The sequence below is a fragment of the Cervus canadensis genome, chromosome 29 (genome assembly GCF_019320065.1).
Source record: "Cervus canadensis isolate Bull #8, Minnesota chromosome 29, ASM1932006v1, whole genome shotgun sequence".
NCBI lineage: Eukaryota > Metazoa > Chordata > Mammalia > Artiodactyla > Cervidae > Cervus > Cervus canadensis.
This window is the reverse complement of record NC_057414.1, coordinates 1,730,248-1,751,672: the sequence shown is the minus strand read 5'-3', so window position 1 is coordinate 1,751,672 and position 21,425 is coordinate 1,730,248. Positions and strand designations below refer to the sequence as shown.

General features: G+C 41.9%; 1 protein-coding gene across 1 annotated transcript in view; it reads right to left on the bottom strand.

Moving 5' to 3' along the window:
* The window catches only part of RAB38 (RAB38, member RAS oncogene family), a 61,261-nt gene that overhangs the window by 27,249 nt on the left and 12,587 nt on the right, over positions 1 to 21,425 (bottom strand). The window contains exon 2 of the mRNA XM_043452317.1: positions 9,877 to 10,157. Within this exon, the coding sequence (XP_043308252.1) occupies positions 9,877 to 10,157 (281 nt within the window). The remainder of the gene's footprint in view (positions 1 to 9,876; positions 10,158 to 21,425) is intronic.

Genomic DNA, 21,425 nt, shown 5'->3' with positions numbered 1-21,425 from the left:
TGTGTATTTTTTTTTTAAGAGAGAGACCAGCCATTTGTTGCATACTAATCTTCCAGGCATTTTGCACTTACTGTCATTGATTGACAACTCCATTTTTCATATGAGAAACAGAGGCTCGGCGTGATTAAGTGCTTGGCCCAAAACCACACACCTCTGGGTCCAAGGCGAGAGCCTGACCCCTACCTACATGGCATCCATGCCCACACTCACCATACTCTGCCCAAATGCCCCTCTGTGCCTCTCAGAGTCCTTTCTCAGGTTCAGAAATCCACGGTGATCCTACAGCCTGGATCCAGCTGAGGAAAAGGTGGTTTTTCTGGGCTCCGAGAGACACGGCCTCTCAGAGACTCGTAGCCTGCCTCAGGTCTGTAGGCAACACCCATCGTCCGGAGGGAGGGCTGAGCCACACGGTGTGAGCTGGCCCAGCAGAGGGCCACCTCCCAGCGGCAGACACGTAGGTGGCAGAGATGGGGTCCCTTAAGGAAACATCTGTAGAGGCTGTACAGTGTGGGTAGGAAGGGAACAAAGACGTGGAATGTCTGGAACTACCTAAGACAAAGACCAGAGAAGGACATCTGAAGCAGAAGGAATTGCATGAAAAAGCAGAGAGATGAATACTGGGAATACTAAAATTCAGATATTAAAGTAGTAGGTGGGTGGGAAACAGAGAAGGCAAAACTCCACCATGTGTCAGACCATGTCCCTTAGCATCAACCCCTCAGGCAGAGAATCCTTAAAAGGCTACAGAAGCCTCAATAGTTTCTTTTTTAAAATTTGATTATATTGTTATTTATAAATTTATCTTTGTCATTGTAAAAGCAACATAATCACACAAAAAGATGAAAACCAGAAACATGAAAACAAGATCACCCACAATCCCACAACTGTTCTCATTTGGAAAGAATCATCTCCTAAATTTTTTCATACCACTGCCTACCTGGTAAACACACAAAACTCAAAAGTCCACCTACTTGATTTTCCTTAAGAGAAAACTGCCAACCAACAGTAACTTGTGTTCAATTAGTGCCTTTTTCTTAGAGAATTTAGAAAATTCTAATATAAAGCATGGTATGTGGGGTTTCTCAGGCTCAGGGCTATTGAAATTTGGGGCCAAATCATTCTTTTGGGGAGTGTGTTTGAGGGTGTGAACTGTGCACTGTAGGATGTCTATAAGACATTACGGAAAAACCCGAACGAACTTTTTGGCCAACCCAATACTCATCTATGTGTCCCAGTCTCTAGTCAACCATGTATCAGTTGCTCCATAAACAGTTATTATATAATAAGGCTAGATTGGAAAAGACTATAAGATAGTGCAGGGTGGTGGCTGGCTGTACCGTTAGCAGATCTGGTTTGAAATCCCAACTTTACAACCTATCAACTGTGAGGTCTTTAGCAAGTCATTTATGTTCTCCAATTTAAACTTGAATCCCTTCATCCATAAAACAAGAATAATAAAGGGACTTACAAGACTCTTTTAAGGATGAGCTATTGCATGTAAAGCCACAAGCACAAAGAGAAGCAGCTGCTGTTGTGAGACATGAGGAGTGGAGGGTCAGATCAGATGATAAATAGTTCAGGCTTTGAAAGCCACAGGCTGCTGTTGCAATTACTCAAGTCTGCAGGTGTAGGAGGAAAGTGGCCACAGGTGACAAGGGCACCGGTGAGCAAGGCTGGGCTCTGATACCCCTGCATTTACTATGGAGGGGCAGCCACATCTGGCCCGCAGGTGATCGCTGGCTGACCCTGGCTTTCAGGTGTCCAAGTGTGAATCAAGAAGTACAGCCTATGGAAGATTCTTGAACTGGACTATGAAAAAATCAAAGTGATTCCTTGGGTAGGTTGAATTTTTAGCATCATGCTGTATAGCCTACCTCAAGCGAGGTCTGGAGTCTATAGCACTTGTCTAAGCATGAGGCAGGCAGGGCCTGTACTCTAGGTAATACAAATGGGAACCCTGCAGGAGAGGGTGACAGATGCAACTCCTCGCCTCCCACACACCCAGCTGTGGTCATAAGCTCTGAGGGTCTGTCTTTATTTTCCTACAGTGTCTTAGTCTTAGTTGGATTTCATATTACCTAGCAAATGGTTAGCATAGACATAGAAAACCTCAGGAGAACTAATTAGCTACAGTTAAAAATTAAAATGTTATTCTTAATTTATACTGACTCCTAAACAGACGAGTTGCTTGAATTTGAGACTCATACTTAAGCTACTCTGAGTTTCAAGCAATGATTCCATTTTTCATGCACGGCATTAAGAATCTGTCAGAAATGATGATTCAAACAGTTGTGCTCCAGACTAGTGGTCACTGTATGAAATGATCATGACTCTTAACCATTGCCATCATTTCCTGTAAATGATACCTTCTAACTTTGCTCTGGTTTTGGATTTTCAGATTGGGCCCTTCCTTTTATGCTCATAAGTACAACCAGCTTTAAGAAGATTGGCTAAAAATGCTGGGTTAAACATGCTGTACCCCAACCAACTCAGGGGAGGCACAGCCTACAACTCCAAATAGTCTTTGGAGACTGATACCTAAAATGTGGCTTATCTACTTCCCATAGGAAATTCTGACAGCTTAAGAACAGGCACCTAAAAGCATGCTCTGAGCCCAGAAAAGGTTTAATACACATTGTTCACAGCACAGACTTGAACAGTCATTCATTCGATACAAATTGTGTCGAATCAATGAATGCACCAGTGACTATCAAGAATTTTTTCATGGATTGACATTTAAAAATTTCGACTAAGCCAGAGATGGCTTGCTTACTACTCAATTGAAAAATAAAAGGATTTTAAAAAAATAATGTCCTATACTCAATTCATTAAAAAATGAATTAGACTAACCATCTACCCATACCCAAGCTCAACGATGCATTTCTGGTTTGTATAAATGCATTGTATTTCTAATTACATATTTTCTAAAAGCCTATAAAAATAAATGATGTGTGATCCTACTCTTTAAGCAGTTTCTAGAAAATGAGCCACTTAACTGCTGCTTATTTCAGCTTTCAGAGCAATTAAACAATAATAATGATAATAAAAGCTTACTAAACAATGAAATACAGGGATGTCCCTGGCAGTCCAGTGGTTATGACTTGGCCTTCCAATGCAGGAGGTGAGGTCTTGATCCCTGGTCAGGGAGCTAAGATTCCACATGACTCAAGGCCAAAAAACCAAAAGGTAAAACAGAAGCAATATTGTAACAAATTCAAAAAAGTTTTAAAAAAATACAACAATGAAATACAGAAAACTTTCCCTTTACAAGACAATTCTAGGCCAGCATTTCCTTACTGCTGTTGCTCAGTCGTGTCTGACTCTGCGACCGCACGGACGACAGCACGTTAGGCTCCTCCATCCTCCACTATCTCCCGGAGTCTGCTCAAATCCATGTCCATTGAGTCGGTGATGCTGTCCAACCACCTCATTCTCTGCTGCCCTCTTCTCCTTTTGCCTTCCGTCTCTCCCTTTCACAGCATTTCCTTTACGTGTTCTATTAGTTTGCGAAGTGTTCTATATGACCAAAAATCATTCATAGACTGATGCCTGAGACAGTCCCCTTTTGGAGGAGATAATATAAAAAAAAAAAAAAATGCCACTACACGTGTGACACGCCATCATTTTAGAAATCCACACTGACTAGAGACATATCTTGGTTTTGAAATCCTAATATACAGAGTAACAAAAAGTGTCTGTTAGAATCAAAGAAATAAGGTAATAACTATATAGCTTTAGAGAAATCGCCTAGGTCTCATCTCAATGTTTTTTTTATAATTGTAGTTACATTAATACTTACTCTGTAGGATCATGCCAGGATTGAATGAGTCCATACACATAAAAAATTCTACACAAAGTTAACACACAGCAGACAGGAAGAACCTAGACATTGTTATTACTAGAGATTCAGAATGCACATAAGATATCAAAGGCCTGAGAAATCCAACAGCAAAGGGGACAGTGAAGTTGGTTTTCTCAAATCCATTTGATCATGTTCATTAATTTGAATTTTCAAGACTCAGAAGTCAATGCTAGCTAAACATGAAATCATTTATTCAAGGCTTGTTGGGTTGCTTGCAGAATTATTCCATATGCTACAGAAACAGTAGTCTAGAAAAACCAGATTGAGCCTAAACTTCCAGAAACTCAGATCCCATTCAGAACAAGTGTGATGAGAGCACTGCTACCAGCCACCACTGAACACCAGGTCCTGGAATCTGCAAAGCTCTGAGGAACTCAACTTGAATGCAATTGTTCCTGGGACCGGATCTTGATTCTGCATCCAGCATAGGACTCAGCAAACCACACTCTCCCCCAAGAATGGAAGTCTGTTCTGCCACCACCCTCCCCAGAGTGGGGAAAAACGGGTTCCACATTGCACCTCCATCCTCTAGTTGCTCACTCATGAATCAGTCTGTAGATGGAATCTAGGTCATATGTCTGTTTTCTAGCTGCAAAGAAAGCAGAAGAAGAAAGTTTTATGGGCTCTCTCTGGGGAGGTGAGCCTTCTCTAGCGAGAAACTCCCCAAAGATAACAAATGTGTTTTCAGCAGTTACTGGAAAATGCAGGAAACGCAGCAGTTTCCAAAACGCAGGGAAAATAGGTGTTTCGCTGCACCATGAAACCACTATTTGTTGTTCAGTTGCTAAGTTGTGTCTGACTCTTTGTGACCCCATGAACCGCAGCATGCCAGGCTTCCCTGTCCTTCACCATTACCTGAAGTTTGTTCAAACTCATGTCTGTTGGGCTTGTGATGCCATCCAACCATCTCATCCTCTGTCATCCCCTTCTCCTCCTGCCCTCAGTCTTTCCCAGCATCAGGGTCTTTTCCATTAAGTCGGCTCTTTGCACCAGGTGGCCCGAGTATTGGAGTTCCAGCTTCAGCATCAGTCCTTCCAGTGAGCATTCCTTGAATACTCAATTTTCTTTAGGGTTGATTTCCTTTAGGATTGACTGGTTTGATGTCCTTGTTGGCCAATGAACTCTCGAGAGTCTTCTCTTCCCTCTAAACACTACTAATGTCTTACAGATAATAGTAATGGGTATATTCCTTCCCTTAGCAGGCCACACATCAACATTTCGATTTTTAGTTTTAGGGAAGAGACTAACATTCAATAGAGTTTAATGTTAGAAAGTTTCTTCTAGGGTACCCATTGATCTTAGAATATTCTGAGATCGAGGGTGGGCCTGATGGTCACTATACATAGGATAGAAACAGACAAGGAAATCTGCCAGAACTAGAGCATGCCGTGGAGGCTGCATGAACAGAAGACACTGCAGTTCCTCCTGAGGTTGTTCTTGTCACCACTCGGGTAGGTCCCACCAGCCCCATTATTTCCCATCTACGTGGCATTTTCCTGGTGTCCTGTTTCTGAACACAACTTCATGGGAACCACCATGGCATAAGAGCAAGATGGAACAGCCTGGGAGGACTCAGATGTAGAAACAGACCCTCCTTCTGAGTGCAGCTTTTGTGAGCATCAGAGCCAGCAACAGATGATGACACCACGTGGGCAGGTGGGCTGTGGGGACAAGTGATTGGGACAAGGCGGGGTATGTGTGTGGTGGGATCAGACACAAAACATCCAGGGACCCCTGGGTCACTTAATCTCACGGGAACTCTAAAAGGTAATTGGATCTGGCCATAGAGTGAAGCCAAAGGAAGTAGCTTTGGGGATTCAGGCAAAAAGCATCAAGAAGGCTCCAGGTAATCAGCCATTGATATGGGCCCAGAAGATAGGATTCTCAATCCTGGGAATGCTCTAGCAAGAGCAGGCCATAGCCCTCATTCTAAACAGACAAATCTACCAAAGCATATTATAAACACCGGGCTTGGACACAAAAATGCGTAAGAGCCATTATTAGAAATAAGGTATGATGTGGACAGTGAGATGCATCAGAGCTCCTGACCTGCAGGTTGACCAGGTAAATTAAATTACAGACCAGAAACAGAGGTGTTAAAAATAATTGTGCTAGGACCCCAGGCATAAATCAGGAATGTTCCAGAAAATGGGACATATGATCACCCCAGTTATATGTTACCTGGCCATGGTGAATTCCCAGGCAGAATTCAATTAAACATGGCTAAGAAAAGAAGAGAATGCAAAGGTTGTATACTAAAGAAAACCTGACTTAGGAGACAGCTTTTCTTTCTTTTCTTTGCTTTTGGTATTTGGAGAGATGGTGTGAAAAACCAAAGATGCTAGCATACATTTATTTTTTTTTTCCCTCTCTTAATTCACAGCCAGAGGGTACGATGCTTATTCCAGCAATAGCACACGACATGAAAATTCTTGCAGAAAGTTTCTTGAGAAGATTGAAGAGCAAGAGGGCAAATTTACTTTGGCAGTGGGGTCAGCAGCAGTAAGCAGACTTGTCTAAAGAACAAGCTCCTCTAACATCCTGCCAGTTTCAGCTTTGGGCATGGTCAAACTGCTGGTGATGCCCACAGGATTTGTGCAAGAGGCGGGCAGGAGAACAAAGCCAGAGGCTGTGGACGTTAGCTCATTAGAAGTTTTGGAATCATTAAAAAAATGAAAATCAGATGTTTATCACCAGACTGATAATGATGTCACCCAAGAGGACTCACGTTGTTAGGAGAGACACTTTTCTAAGACAAAGATCTTTATGGGAAATGTTCCCGGATCCCAAAGGTAATCAAAGAATGGATTGGTGGCTGCCTCCAAATGCTGCCATCTTAGCTTCAGGCAGACGGTCTGAGCTGGGCCTCTGTTTTGTAAACGCTGAAATACTAAGCTCAGAAAGGAAGCAGAGCTTTATGAGAGATCTTAAAAATGAAAAGACTTTGGGGAACAATTTGACTAATCAAGGCTGCAGTACTGTTTCTACTGCAGGATTGTTTCCGCACATCTCGGTGTCAACTCTGAAAACTAGCCTGGCTCTGGGAAGCCATCGTCATTATTAAGACATTTGGAAGGACGGTTTCAACAGCAGTATGCTTGGAGGGGAGAGAAGTGTAGGCTCCACCTTCTACAGTGAGGCCTTGTATCCTCTTGGTCATATTAGCAGTTTAGTGCCCTTTAGCCTTGGGAAACTCCCTCCGCCCTCTCTCTGCACAAAGCTTCTCTTCAAAGTTTACACTTTCAGGGATTTGGAGGATTAGAAATACAGCATTGAAGTGTATGGTGGGTCAGCCAGGCCTTAAGTTAATTAACATCATGCCCTTAAGTAGTTTGACACTGCAATCATTGTGCAAGGAATGTCAGCGTGAAGTGAAAGAAACTCCTTGTCCCACAGGACATTTCAGCCCTCCCCACAAATTCATAGGCCTCTTCCTTCCTTTTCTCTTATTTTTCTGTTGGTACTTATTGGCTACCCAATATATATTGGATATATCCATATATTTTTACTTAGGTTTTGTTGTTATTGTTGTACATGAAGCCAGGATCCTGTTTCATAAATTTCTCTGTTCCCAGTATATGACAGGTGTTCCATAACATTTGCTGAATGAAAGAATGATGGATCTAAATATATCCTTATATAATATGAGTCATTCAATATAGATTGCCCTCCAGGTGTAAGGTAATTAATTGAGAAAACGGGTTCTTCAAAATTCTGGTCTTTTACCCCTGTACCTGGAGGCTTCTGGGCTAGAGACTCTTAGGAAAGAAAGGAATTTGAAGGAATATTCAAGGATCTGTGGAATGAAGTTGAGTATGGGGCTAAGGAATTGGTAAATGGATGCATTCACCCACATTTTGGAATTTTTTAAAAAGTCAGACTAACACCCAATGACCAGGCTATTAAAAATGTACGATTTCTGGGACTTCCCTGGAGGTCCAGCAGTTAAAACTCTGCTTTTAAGACTCTGCTTCCAATGCAGGCGGCACAGGTTCAATCCCTGGTCAGGGAACTGAGATTCCACGTGCCACTTGGTGTGGGAGATGGTGGGGGGCGGGGCGGGAGATAGTGTTTCTTAGATATCCATCACTTAATCATATCCACGAGTATTACTTGGCTGACCTCTCTTTACAACAATAAATTCTTGAAACAAACAAACCAACAAGGTTCAATAAGAGCCAGGAAATAGAAAACAGTTACTGAGTCCCAAATCTAAGGAAAAAAATCCTAGAAAAAATAAGGAAAGCAAAGGGTTTTAAAAGGAAAGAAGGGGGAAGCACATACAAGCACTCTGAGGCCTGAAGAAGGAAAACAAGGAACCAAGAAGAAAAACTTTCTCAACATAAGGCCAAGTTAGAGACAGCACTGGGAGAAGGCGGGCACTGAGACCCTCCACCAAAGACTGAAACAAGAGGTCAGACAAGAGGCATCACCGCCTCGACCTCCCGCTCCAGCGCCTCCCACCCCAAGCAGTTGTTTAGTCTTCCTGCTCATGTTTTCACTGTAGTGATAGCCTCACATCAGGTTTTTCTCAGTAATCTCTACAGCCATGCCCTTAGCTCAAGCCTTTGTCGTTTTCCCATAAGAATGCAATAACTACCAAGTCAATCTGTCTTTCCGAGTCCCCAAGGGCAAACCTGACCACTCTTCCCTCTGGTGTAAAATCCTGCAGAGGCTCCTCCTCAGCCTATTTCCTAGTGGCTCAGACGGTAAAGTGTCTGCCTACCACGCGGGAGACCTGGGTTCAATCCCTGGGTCAGAAAGATTTCCTGGAGAAGGAAATGGCAACCCACTCCAGCATTCTTGCCTGGAAAATCCCATGGATGGAGGAACCTGGTAGGCTACAGTCCATGGGGTCGCAAAGAGTCGGACACGACTGAGCGACTTCACTTTCTTTCTTTCAGCCTATTTAAATGATGTCCATTCAAGCTCTATTTCCAAACCATGTGTTCAAAGGTTCACAGCAAGGCCTAAGTGTTAATTTCCCTCAGCGCAGAGACGATGCCTATCTTACTCAAAGATGAATACCAAACAATTAGCAAAGTGCCTGTACTCCACAAATATACAGTATGTGTATTCCACAAATAAATAAGTGGAAAAATTGTGATTTCCAGCTATGCAGAATGCAACCTTAGTAATGTAAAACATATATATATATATATATTTATATATATCTGCACATAGGACATATCAGAAAAAATATATTGAACCATTTACTTTTAATTTAAGATTTTTAAAATTTTTTCCAAAATGTATGATGAAACTATTTTCTCTCTGAAACTGAGACGCAGAGACGAAGGGAGCAGATTAAAAGTTGTGCCCCTGACACATCAGATAACAGCGTGGGGTGCAGAGGGGAGGGTCAGCCTCTCACCAGCTCACGCTGGATTCTGCGTCTTCCGGCCCTGGCTCGGCCCACACTTCCTGCTACTCGCTGCCATCAGGAGTGTGAGCAGCGCCAAGCCACAATATGTTCCTTACAGGCGTATTTGCCACCCACTCTCTCACCCCACTACTCCAATATTCCCAATGTGCTAGTTCTGTGTTTTGGCCATCTTTTCATTTCTAGGGCAAAGCACAGTTCCTGATACACAGTGAAACATATTAAGTGTTGATGGAGTCAACTAGTACTTGAATAAAGCACTGACACTGAAGCTGAAGCCTGTTTCTTTCATTGACTAAAATCATTCTTACCTACCAGGGCTGCTGCGAGGCCTAAATGAGAAAACACACAAAAATCCCACTGACATGGCATACGCACTCCATACACGAACACAGCTGTTGAATACTGTCAGTGTGATCATCCACAGGTTGCTTTGCTGGCCACAAACACCTTAAATCGTGGGTCACAGTTGTACCCATCCCCTTGAAATAAGAAAGAGCTTAAGGCAGTTTGAGAACTACGAATCGCTAAACAAACATACACTATTATTATGATAATAATGATGGTGATTATATGCCATTTTCTTTGTGAATCCTGCCTACAATAAGTTTACCCTTTAAGGTCACATTACCTTTGCTGATGTTTCAAACCATCCCACGAAACCATGCTCCTTGCAGAACTGGTCCATCTTGAGGCCATTGTTCAGTAGCACATCCTTCCCCTGGTCACATTTGTTGGCCAACAAAACCACTGACACTGGTTTGCCGTTAGGGAGACTTAACTTTGAGTCCAAGTCATTCTTCCATTTTGTCACTGCTTCAAAGGTAGCTGGTCTGGTGACATCGAAGACGATAAATGCACCCATAGCTTCTCGGTAATAGACCCGTGTCATGTTTCCAAATCTTTCTTGACCTATCACCAAAAAGAAATAGAAATAAAAAATTCATTTCTGTTGTAAACTGAATCATATATTGGACCCTAATAAGGCTTCCAGAATGAGCAGATCACTCCGTAAAGTGTTTCATTGCTTATCTATAAAAAATGCACTAAATATACAACCAGGAAGCTCCTGTTTTTTGGTTGTTTTTTTTTAATCCCAAGGGGATTCATTGATGTAATAAGTAATTATTGAAGTATCCTTGAACCATGCAACATTCCAGAACTGTGCTAATACAGTATACCCCTAGCACATATGCCTACTTTGGTTTAATTAAAATGAAACAAAATTTAAAATTCAGTTCCTCAGTCACATTTCAAGTATTTGATAACCACATGTGGTTGTGGCTACAGTATTAAACACCCCGATAGAGAACATTTTCATTATCATAGAATGCTCTACTGGACAGTACTGTTCTAAATATTTGGAATACAATGATTAAAACATGAAAATACCTCCCATCATGGAGTTTACATTTTAGTGGGACAATTAGTACTAATTAGATGATTATGTTACAGAGGCATCCACAGTTAACTCCTGTTAAGGATAATAGTAATAGCTAGCATTTATTGTCCATTCACTAACCATCAGAAATGTGATTTCCATAAATAATCATGAAGGTACGATTATTATTCCCATTTTAAAGTGAGACCAAGAGAGGCTAAGTAACTTCTTCAAATTATACAGATGCAAGCTTAAGAAGTTACAATCCAAAGTTGAGCTTTTTGAATCCAAAGCTCATAGTTATTTACCAACAATGAATACCCTCAGTTAATAAACCATGGTCTTGTACTGTCTCTCCCCTGGGTTTATGTACCAGGAGTGTCCCATTCAACTCAGCTGAACAGAACACATGTTCATCCATTGATGCCAGTTTCTGAGTTACCTGCTAGGAATATGACAGTGAACTAGATGACCTATACCCTTAACTAGTCTGCAATCTATTGGATAAGGAAAGCCTTCTGACGTATAAATATGTAAATAAATAAATGGATTGGTCTTATTTAGACCAATCAGCTAGAATCAGTTTTGCTCTGATTCTTAATTTTCTAAATGAAATATTAGCAAGTTTCTTAAACACAATAAGTTTAGCCTTCCTCATCTGCAAAACAGAAGTAATAATATGCACTTCACAGGGCTGTTATGTGGATGAAATGAATTGATGTATGTAAAGCACCCAGCACTGTCCCTTGCAACTAGCTGGAACTTGAGTTTTTCCTCCCTTTCTCCAGCATGTTAAAAATTATAACAGACAACATGACAAAGGTAGTGAAATCAGAGTTCTAGACCAGAGTTTGTGAAAGCCTATCACAGGAATTTGAGCTGATCAACAAATATGAAAAAAATCCTATTGCTTATACCTCTGTCCACAGGTAATTGCTGAAGACGGGAGATACTGAAGGCTGGGTTTATGTTTTCTGAACCCCAAATTCCAGAAGTGTATGACCAGGCAGAGTTATTTTATTGTGATTTGGGAATTTGTTCATGTTCAGAGTTTTATGAAGTTTCAGAAATTAAAACAAAGTCAAGTGTGTATAGAATAAGCCAACTTTTCTTTAAAAAAAATGCTGACCCTGGCATGTATCTGTAGGTCAACATACCTCTAAGGACACTTAGCATTTGAGTTCAAGGTTTTGTGACGGTGAGTTTTAATTCAAGTTACCAAATTCTTTCATAGGTCATGTTCACACTGGCATTAGCACTGCAGATTGTAAGAGGAACTGACCCATAAGCACTTAATGAAAACACATGAAGGTCAAGGCTTCCTCACCTAGCGTGTGAGCCTGTGTCCTCAAGCACGTTATCACTGGAAAGAAGAGCACTTTGCCAGGGCCACCACATGACCGTCCTAAAATATTCCTTACTTGGGTTATACCAGCACTCTAAAAAATTCCCCACAATCATCTAGTCAATGAAACAGAGTGGTATAATACTCCTCATATGACCCAAAGCCCACAGATGAACTTTCATTTTCCCCAAATGAGTTCTAAATTTCTTTTATTTCCTTTTTCTGTTGTTTTAGATCCTCATGCATACAGTGATTTCCTTTGATACTGATCAGGGAGGCCATGACATTTCAGGAAGACAGGGGAAAAAGGCCCTCTGTGATCGCTCGGAACTCTGAAGGCCTCTGGGCTTTTTCAGGATGTCTTATGATCCCTTTCAGAGAAATAATCAGATGAAGGGCAAAGTCATGGGTTATTCAATAATCTGCTTGTCCAGGGTTTTCATAGTACAGTAAGGCAGCCTTTAAGAAGAAAGATTTTACATTTCAAATATATGGCAAAGGGTCCATACAAAAAAAAAGAAAAGGAAGCACACACTGCATAGACTTATACCTGCGTAGGGATTGTGTGTATGTGTATGTTTGAGTTTGTGAGGGTATGTGTGTCAGATCAGAAACCAGAAGAAAAAGGCTTGTTTCTAGAAAGAAAAGACCTTTGTATATGGAGGTCACTGGGCCAGGAGACTTGGCAAGTTTGTATTTTTGGCATTCCAGCAAGAGGTCACATTCAGACCAAGGGCTTTCCAGCACTCATTTTATCGTGCCTTTGTCAGCTGACAGCCCTCTCCGCTGTTTCTTAAGAAAAGAATGAGAACCATGTGATGCTTAGTGAGTGCCTACATGTGGACCGAGTAGAGACCTGATGAATCCATCACAGGTGATTTACTTTTTAAACAAAAAATATAGTTCAAAAAAAAAAAAAATGCCACTGGGGTCAAATCACTCATTTGACACACATTTATTGAATAGATGATATGGTCCAGGTTCTGTGATTTGTGCTGCAGATACAGAATTTTTGTCCTCAAGGAACTTCTAAGCCAAGAAGTGTCATACTGGAGGCCCAGATTGAAAATGAGTTGGTTCTCCACGTAGGTCCCCATTTCTTGTCGAACATAAACACACACTCCATAGCCATGTAGGCGTGGCTCATGATTCAGTTTTCAGCTGAAAGGGATATTAAATGATGAAGCAATCAGCCAAATCACAAAGGTTAGTACAATGGATGTGGTAAGAGTCTGGATACCCTCCCACATAAATCACTAAGTCGAAGGGTCAGAAGATGGCAGGCGGGAGTGGGGCGGGTGGGGGGAGGCTTCATTTTAATCCCCTGTTACCTGTGCAGCCTTATACAACTATATTTCTCTCCAAAACTCAGTTCTCTCATCTGTAAAATGAAGTTGTTCTGGCCAATCTCTAAGTCTGCTTTCTGTTTTCATGCCTGCTAGCCCTATGTTGGGCTTCCCAGGTGGTGCTAGTGGTAAAGAGCCCGCCTGCCAATGCAGGAGACGTAAGAGATGCGCGTTCGATCCCTGGGTTGGGAAGACCCCCTGGAAGAGGGCATGGCAACTCACTCCAGTATTCTTGCCTGGAGACTCCCATGGACAGAGGAGCCTGGCGGGCTACAGTCCATGGGGTCACAGAGTCAGACACGACTGAAGAGGCTTAGCACACATGCACAAAGCCCCATGATAACACCATGAAATCAAGGCCTGGTTCTCTCTTCCAACAGCCTGCAATGGCCCGTTTGCTGTCATGGATCCAGATAAAAACATACACCAGCAACACTGCTATAGTGTGTATTTAATAACATTTTTCACCTGGTGACTATTTAATAGTAGTATTTAGATGCTCTCAGCATAACCAAGCAGTGAATCTTCTAGACAGGTATAAAAATAACAAGAGGATTTTCTAATACCCAACTAGCTGTGTGACCTCAAATTAGTCACTTCATCATTCAGAGTCTCAGTTACCTCACGGGTAAAACAAGGAACTGAATTAAACACCCAAATTAAGTTCATTATCGCCTCTGGCCAACCCCGTTTGATCAGCCTCCCCGACATGAAGACATCCAGTTACCTGCCTCCCACTTTCCCTGTGTTCCCTGTGCTGGTTCCCAGAAACATCATCCACACCGCCACCAGAGTGGTCCCTAAAGTCACCTTCCAGCTGCTTCCTCAAGCCCACATCCCACCCGCACTTCTAGTTCAAGAGGGGCTCTTGGCTTTGCCCCTCTGCTCCACCAGCACTCTCACTGCTCCAGGTCAAGCCCTCATCTGGACCCCTGAAAGCTCCTGAGGTTCTCGGCATCTCATTATCACCCCCGTTTCCCCTTAAAATAAATATAAATATAACTAACACAGGTCTTCAGACAGTTGCTGTTCTGGCAGCACAAGAAATCACCTGATGGGTATATATAAAGGAGATGAAATCACTACCTTGAACAGGCACACTCATGTCCATTGACAGAACAATGGACAAAGAAAATGTGGTTCCATGCTTTAAAAAAGACACTCAAATGAAGACTACATATTTGGAGACTGTCTCCAACTACCATTCCAAGCTCTTCTCCCATCCCTTCCTTCCAAGCTCCACAGCCAAGCCACGCCGGATGACCTGTCCTTCCCAGAACACATCCTTCATTACTCTCTGGCTTTCCTGGCCTTTTTTCATTGCAGCTCTGTTCCCAAAGTCTGAATTCCTTCCACAAATCCCCTCTCACCTTCAATCACAGCCTGTGTGTCCTATCGGTGTGCCCTGAAACCTCACACAACCCGCCGGCTGGAACCCTGGCTCCCTTTTTCACGACCCCACGGCATTTTCTTTATCCTGGTCCATTCACACTTACCGTGATGTATCTTCATGCTTCTGTCTCCAACTTGGCATTTCCAAAACCTGGAGAGCAGGCTGGTCACATTTTATGCTGTGAATTTGAAGTTTATTTCTCCACTGTTTGGATATAGTAAGAGCTCCAAGTATGGTGGTAGAAATAAACTGAAATTAAAATTCTTCCTGCCTCTAAAATACAGCATTATCTCATATTCATGAGCCAGTGCCACCTACTAATATACTTATATTCTACTCTTGTTTTCACTAAATAATCAATAGATGTTCATCGATGGAGAAAATTAACATTATTCCAACTGGGTTATGTGCGTATCTTTGCAATGAATTTCAGACTGGAATGTTGCGCTTTCACAGTAATTCTCATCTTAAGAAATAATCTCATCTTAGGAAATAATCTCATCTTAAGAAATAATCCCTTGGAATCAATTTATTCCAAATATATATTTTGCGGGTCATGGCAAAATCAGAAGGGTTAAAAGTATACCATACCAAGGTACACTCTTTATTTCTAGAGAGAAATGGTATGAAAAGCAGGTAGATAAAACCAAAAGTAAACATGAACTTTGAAGAAGGATCTGGAGAAAAGAAAAAAAAAAAAAAAAAAGCCTATCCAGTTGCTACGCAGATTAAATGGCCACTGAATTGACCGTGGTATAAGCAGGTTTTGAAGGTGCAGGGAAGCCCACCGACAAGGACCAGAGTCAGACTATTGCTGGAGAGCATGGTTTCATCATCTTTCAAGAGCCCATCTGACCCCCTGGCAGCGGTTCTGAAACTTTTTCATCATCTCTCCTCATTTCTTTGCTCCACCAAACCAGTGACAGAAAAGTGTCAATCAATCACCATTTTCCCAAGTCACTTAGGCTTCTATTCTAGAATTAACCTTGGGTAATTATCCCCTACAAAAGTGCCAACCTCTTTCCCTGGCCAGAGCCAAGTTTCTGCAGCCCCCTGACACACACTGACCCGTGCACCTAGTAGGTGGTCAGCAAGATCTTCTTACTGAGTAAAGAAATAACCCCTGACTCTTCACTCCCTCCCAGTGATTACTTTCAGGCTTACCAAGTCTTTAACAATCATCCTCTGTCATGTCATTGGCAATTATCACTTTCTTTCCACTCCCACTGAAATCACTTTATTTAAGTTGTGTCCTACCACTTTACTATTTTCATTCATCTAACAAAAATTTCTGAATGCCAATGAATTTCCAGGCACTAGAAACATGCAATGAAAAAAATCAGCAACTAAGGGGAAAAAAAACCATTAAAACTTGTTGCCTTCCTGGCAGGCAGGTTCTTTACCACTGAGCCACCAGGGAAGCCCTTATGAAGTTTACATTCTAGTAAAAAGAGATCCACAGTAAACAAAAACAGTAAGATACACATAATATTACATTGTCTGGTGAAAAGAACTGTGGAGAAAAGCAGGGACTTCCTGGTGGTCCGTGGTTAAGAATCCACCTTGCAATGCAGAGGACATATGTGGGTTCCATCCCCGGTCAGGGAACTAAGATCCCACATGCCGCAGGTCACCTAAGCCCACGTGCCCCAACTACTGAGCCTGCACTCTGAAGCTAAGACCAATGCAGTCAAATAAATAATAAATAAAGCAGCAAAGGAGAATTGAGTATGCTAGTGAAAGTTGCTCCATCGTGTCCAACTCTTTGCAACCCCATGGACTATACTGTCCATGGAATTCTCCAGGCCAGAATACTGGAGTGGGAAGCCTTTCCCTTCTCCAGGTGATCTTCCCAACCCAGGGATCAAACCCAGGTCTCCCGCATTGCAGGCGGATTCTTTACCAGCTGAGCCACAAGAGGCCAGGGTAAAGCAAAGCAAGATGGAAAAGGAAGGCTCAGTGAGAAGGTATCATTTGAGTAAAGACCAAAAAAAAGTAAAGGAGCAAGCCGTTAGGATGTTGAGGAGAAGAGGGCTTCAGGCAGGAGGAGCGGCAAGTACAAAGATGCTGAGGCTCAGAAGGGTCTGGCAAGCGTGTGGAGAACATGAGGAGACGGTTGGCTGGAGAGAGCTGAGAAAGGAGAAGAAGAATGTGTGACGAGGCAGGCGGATCACAGGATCCAAACTGTTGACAGTTTCAGGCCATTATCCTGAGGCTACCTGCTCCGGATGAGAGAGGAAAGTTCTGAAAGACTGCACAGATGGGAACCGTGAACCGATAGAAGTAAATGGATACCTATGGATGCTGCATTGAGGGATGACACACAGGAGTCAAGGCTGGAAGTGGGGAAGCCACAGTCCAGGCAAGAGATAGTGATGCTGACCACAGGGGCAGCGGTGAAGATGGTCTAGACTGGCCATTTTCCAGATAAGTTTGGAGGTAGAGAAGATAGGTGAACTATAACTTATGAGATGACCCAGGCAGGACTACCAAGATTTTGACCTGAATTACTGAAAGTGTGGAGCTGCCATTAGCTGAAATGGAGCAGGTTTTGGGAGGCACAGGTTTTACGGACGTCGACTGGGACTTTGACATGTTAGGTTTGAGATGTCTGCTATGCAGATGTGGTGAGTAGGCAGCTGGATACGTGAATCTGAAGTTGCAGGGCCGAGGTGGTCAGGATTGTAGATTTACTTGTATTTTAATTTCTGTACACCTCCGCCAGAGTTACCATCCAAAGCCCTGTTGTCACTCTATGATTTGCTTAATTAAATCTACTGCTACCCAAAACAGGTGCCAAAATGGGAGACTGGGCTGCTCACATGTTATGTGACCCACACAAGATTTAAAGCAATTTGAACAATTTCCCAACAGTTACAAATTGGAAGATAAATACAAATATTGGAATGTCTTGAAAACTCAGAATATGCAGAAATCTGTGGTCAATATTTTATGAATTACTATGTTGAGTTCATTTGAGCTGATCAGTACCAAGCACTCAGTCTTCTTTACCTGTTTATTTTTTATCATTACTGAGACTTAAATTTTTGAAAACAGTTTTAGGGTCACAGCAAAATTGAGTGAAAGGTATAGAGATTTCCCATATACTCTCTGCCCCGATATATGTATAGCTTCCCTTGTTATCAATATCACCCACCAGAGCGATACACTAACAGTTATAATTGGTGAACTGACATATCATAATCCCTCAAATTCAATGGTTTACTTTAGGGTGAATTTTTAGTGTTGTATATTCTATGTCACTGGACAAATGTTTAATGACATGTATTCATCATTACGGTACCATCCAGCGTACTTTCATCGCCCTGAACATCCTCTGTGCTCCATTATTTCACCCCTCTCCCCACCCCACCTCTGGCGGCCACTATTCTTTTTGCTGTCTCCATAGTGTTGCCTTTCTCAGAATGTGATGGAGTTGGAATCACATACTGTACGGCCTTTTCAAATTGGCTTCTTTCACTTAGTAGTATACATTCCGGTTCCCTCCATGTCTTCTCATGGCTTCATAGCTCACTTCTTTTTAGTGCTGAATCACATTCCATTATCCGGATATATCAGTTGAACCATTCACCTGTGTGTGCGTTCAGTCGCATCTGACTCTTCTGTGACCCTGTGGACTGTAGCCCACCAGGCTCCTCTGTCCATGGGATTTACCAGGCAAGAACACTGGAGTGAGTTGCCATTTCCTTCTCCAGGGGATCTTCCTGACTCAGAGATCGAACCCGAGTCTCCTGCGTTGGCTGGCAGATTCTTTACAGCTCAGCCACTGGGGGGGCTCCGACCATTCACCTTCTGAAGGACATCTCTGTGGCTCCCACCTTTTGGCAGTTAGGAATACAGCTGCTATAAACATCTGTGTGTAGTTTTTGTGTGGACATAATTTTTCAACTCCTTTGGGTAAATACCAAGGAGCACAATTGCTGGATTATATGGTTAGCATATATTTAGTTTTGTAAGTAACTGCCAATCTGTCTTCCATAGCCAAGCACTCAATCTTAACGTTAAAAAAAAAAAAAAAAAAAAAGGTGGCTAAGATACTATTCCTTTCACATTGTTAGATAAAACTGCCTTAAATTTATATGTATCTATATCCATTTTATTCAAATAATTATAACAAACTATTTGGAATTCAATGAAATTTATATAATTTTATTTTAAAGTAAATCATTGCTATTGATCCACTTTTTTTAAGTCTCTTATACATGCTTACATAGGATCCCATGATTGTTTCTTTGCCTCAAAATACTCTTCAACACACAGCCTCATTTCTATACAACCATCCAGCTGTACGTGAAATTTTGCAGAGAAACAAAATGGGAGCCAGGATTCAGGGGAATTTTTATGCCCATTTCCTAGGGAAACAGGGAGCAGAAGCATGAGTGGTCCAGAAGTGAGAACCAGTTTTTTCAGAGATGACCTTAGGAAAGATGAACATGTGATTGCCAGGCAGAGAAAAGAGTCCATTTACTTTCCCCCTTGGGCTCCTGTGGGATTTTTAAGGTTGCACAGCTTGATCTACAAGTCAAAGGCTAATCCTCAGACCACGGCCTGGGTCCTGCCCCAAACTATGCCTTGCTGGGCTCACTAAGTTCTGCCTCTTCCTTTCATTCACCATTCCACGGCCTTCCCATCCTCACTGGAACATACACCATCTCTGACTCTCTGCCTAACTAAATCCTACCTGTTCTTCAAGGTTGTACCAAACCCTACCTCCTTGGAGCTTTTTCTGACTACTTGGCCCCAGGCTCAGCTCTTTCCTCCGCAATATCAGACAGCGCTGACAATGCACCACTGGCTTGCCCGTCCAATCAGGCGTGCCGCAAACTCTGCAGACTGTGTCCCCAGTTACACTGTAGTCTCCTCAAGCCCGCTGTAGAATTCCTCTAATACTGATACCTACTGATGCTTTAGAATCATGGTGCTGGGGAAGACTCCTGAGAGTCCCTTGGACAGCAAGGACATCAAACCAGTCAATCTTAAAGGAAATCAACCCTTAATATTAATTGGAAGAACTGAGGCTGAAGCTGAAACTCCAATACTTTGGCCACCTGATGTGACAAGCTAACTTACACTAAAAGACTCTGATGCTGGGAAAGATTGAGGGCAGGAGGAGAAGCGGATGACAGAGGATGAAATGGTTGGATGGCATCACTGGCTCAATGGACATGAGTTTGAGCAAACTCTGGGAGATAGTGAAGGCCATGCAAGCCTGGCACGCTGCAGTCCATGGGGTTGCAGAGTTGGACATGGCAACTTAACAACAACCATCTCTCCCTCGCACGTGTACTCTGAGAAACTCTTGGTCTGTGCTCACAATGGACTTGCGAAACAGAATGGAGTTGGTAACACAAGTATTCTTTACACAATAAAGTAAGGATTAATAATGATTTCTTATTTGAGAGAGGGAGCCCCATCAGAGAGAGGAGTGGGCTGAATAAAGCAAGATCTCTAATCCAATTCATTGACTTTCCATGACTACTAAACTCCTGCTCACTCTCAAAATCCACTCTGAAAAAAAATCTGTCCCCAGTTCAGAACCGCCTCTCCACAGTTTCTTTAAAGATGCTTTTATAAATAACTCACAAGGGACCCTGGACTCTAAGGGTTTCACTCTTAAATAATTCACAGATTCCTTCCTAGGTAAAATTCCCAAATGTGTGCCAAGGTGCTCCGGGGGGCCTCAGTGAACTCACAGGGGTGCAACTGGAAAATTTTAAATTTCAAGGCAAGCAGTGGTGCTCAAGATCAATCAGACACCTCAGGAACTACTAGCTAGAGGCAGTTCACAATTTCAACATTAGATTGTGCTACATTCCCTTTGATGTGCTCATATCTTTTTGAAGCGGGCATTTTTGCAGTTTGTGTGATAAAAAGCAAGATCATGTGAAAATCAATAAGAAGCAGGAAATAAGGGTGGTGGTGACCACTCTGACTCAGTTTTGAGATGCTCTTCTATGGCCCAAAGCAACACATGTCCCTATGGTAAATAATTATAGCTACTAAAAATGAAACAAAAATCATTTTCTTTTCACTGTGTCCTCCATTTTTCCCAAAGGACTATTATATTATTAGGCTATAATACTTATTAAACTGTTTGGTGCTAATTACTTAACAAACTATAGTCAATATCTTATAAGTTTAATGGAAAATAATTTATAAAATAACATATGTGTATATGTATAATTGAGTCACTTTACTATGCACCTGAAACCTTGTAAGTCAACTAGACTTCAATAAAATATATATTACAAAAATAATAAAAAATAAAAATTGATGAATATATATAAAAAATCTTTTAAAAAAAACAGAGCTTTTAAGTATTTCTGTTGGCCTAAAAACATCATGAAAAAATTATTTGTACTTTGATACTAAAGGTTCTATGAGCTGAGGAGTTTGAGAAACTCTGTTGTAGCTTCTTAAGTCTAGTCTAGAGGATTCTTTTATTAAGTTCAAAATGCACAGACACACACACACACCCTTCTACCACCATCAAGACTTAATTTTTGTTCCAATACCATCAAGCATCATAGTTACTCTTATCTTTAATTTTCAAACTAGAGTCTATGTCCCTTAAGCACTGTGGTTTTCCTGTCTAAATATAGCATATTTAGATATTTCTTATTAAGTCAAACCGACCCCATGATCTAAGCAATGATGTATGCAAAGAGTTCAGCTCATTCAATTCTTAGCTCTA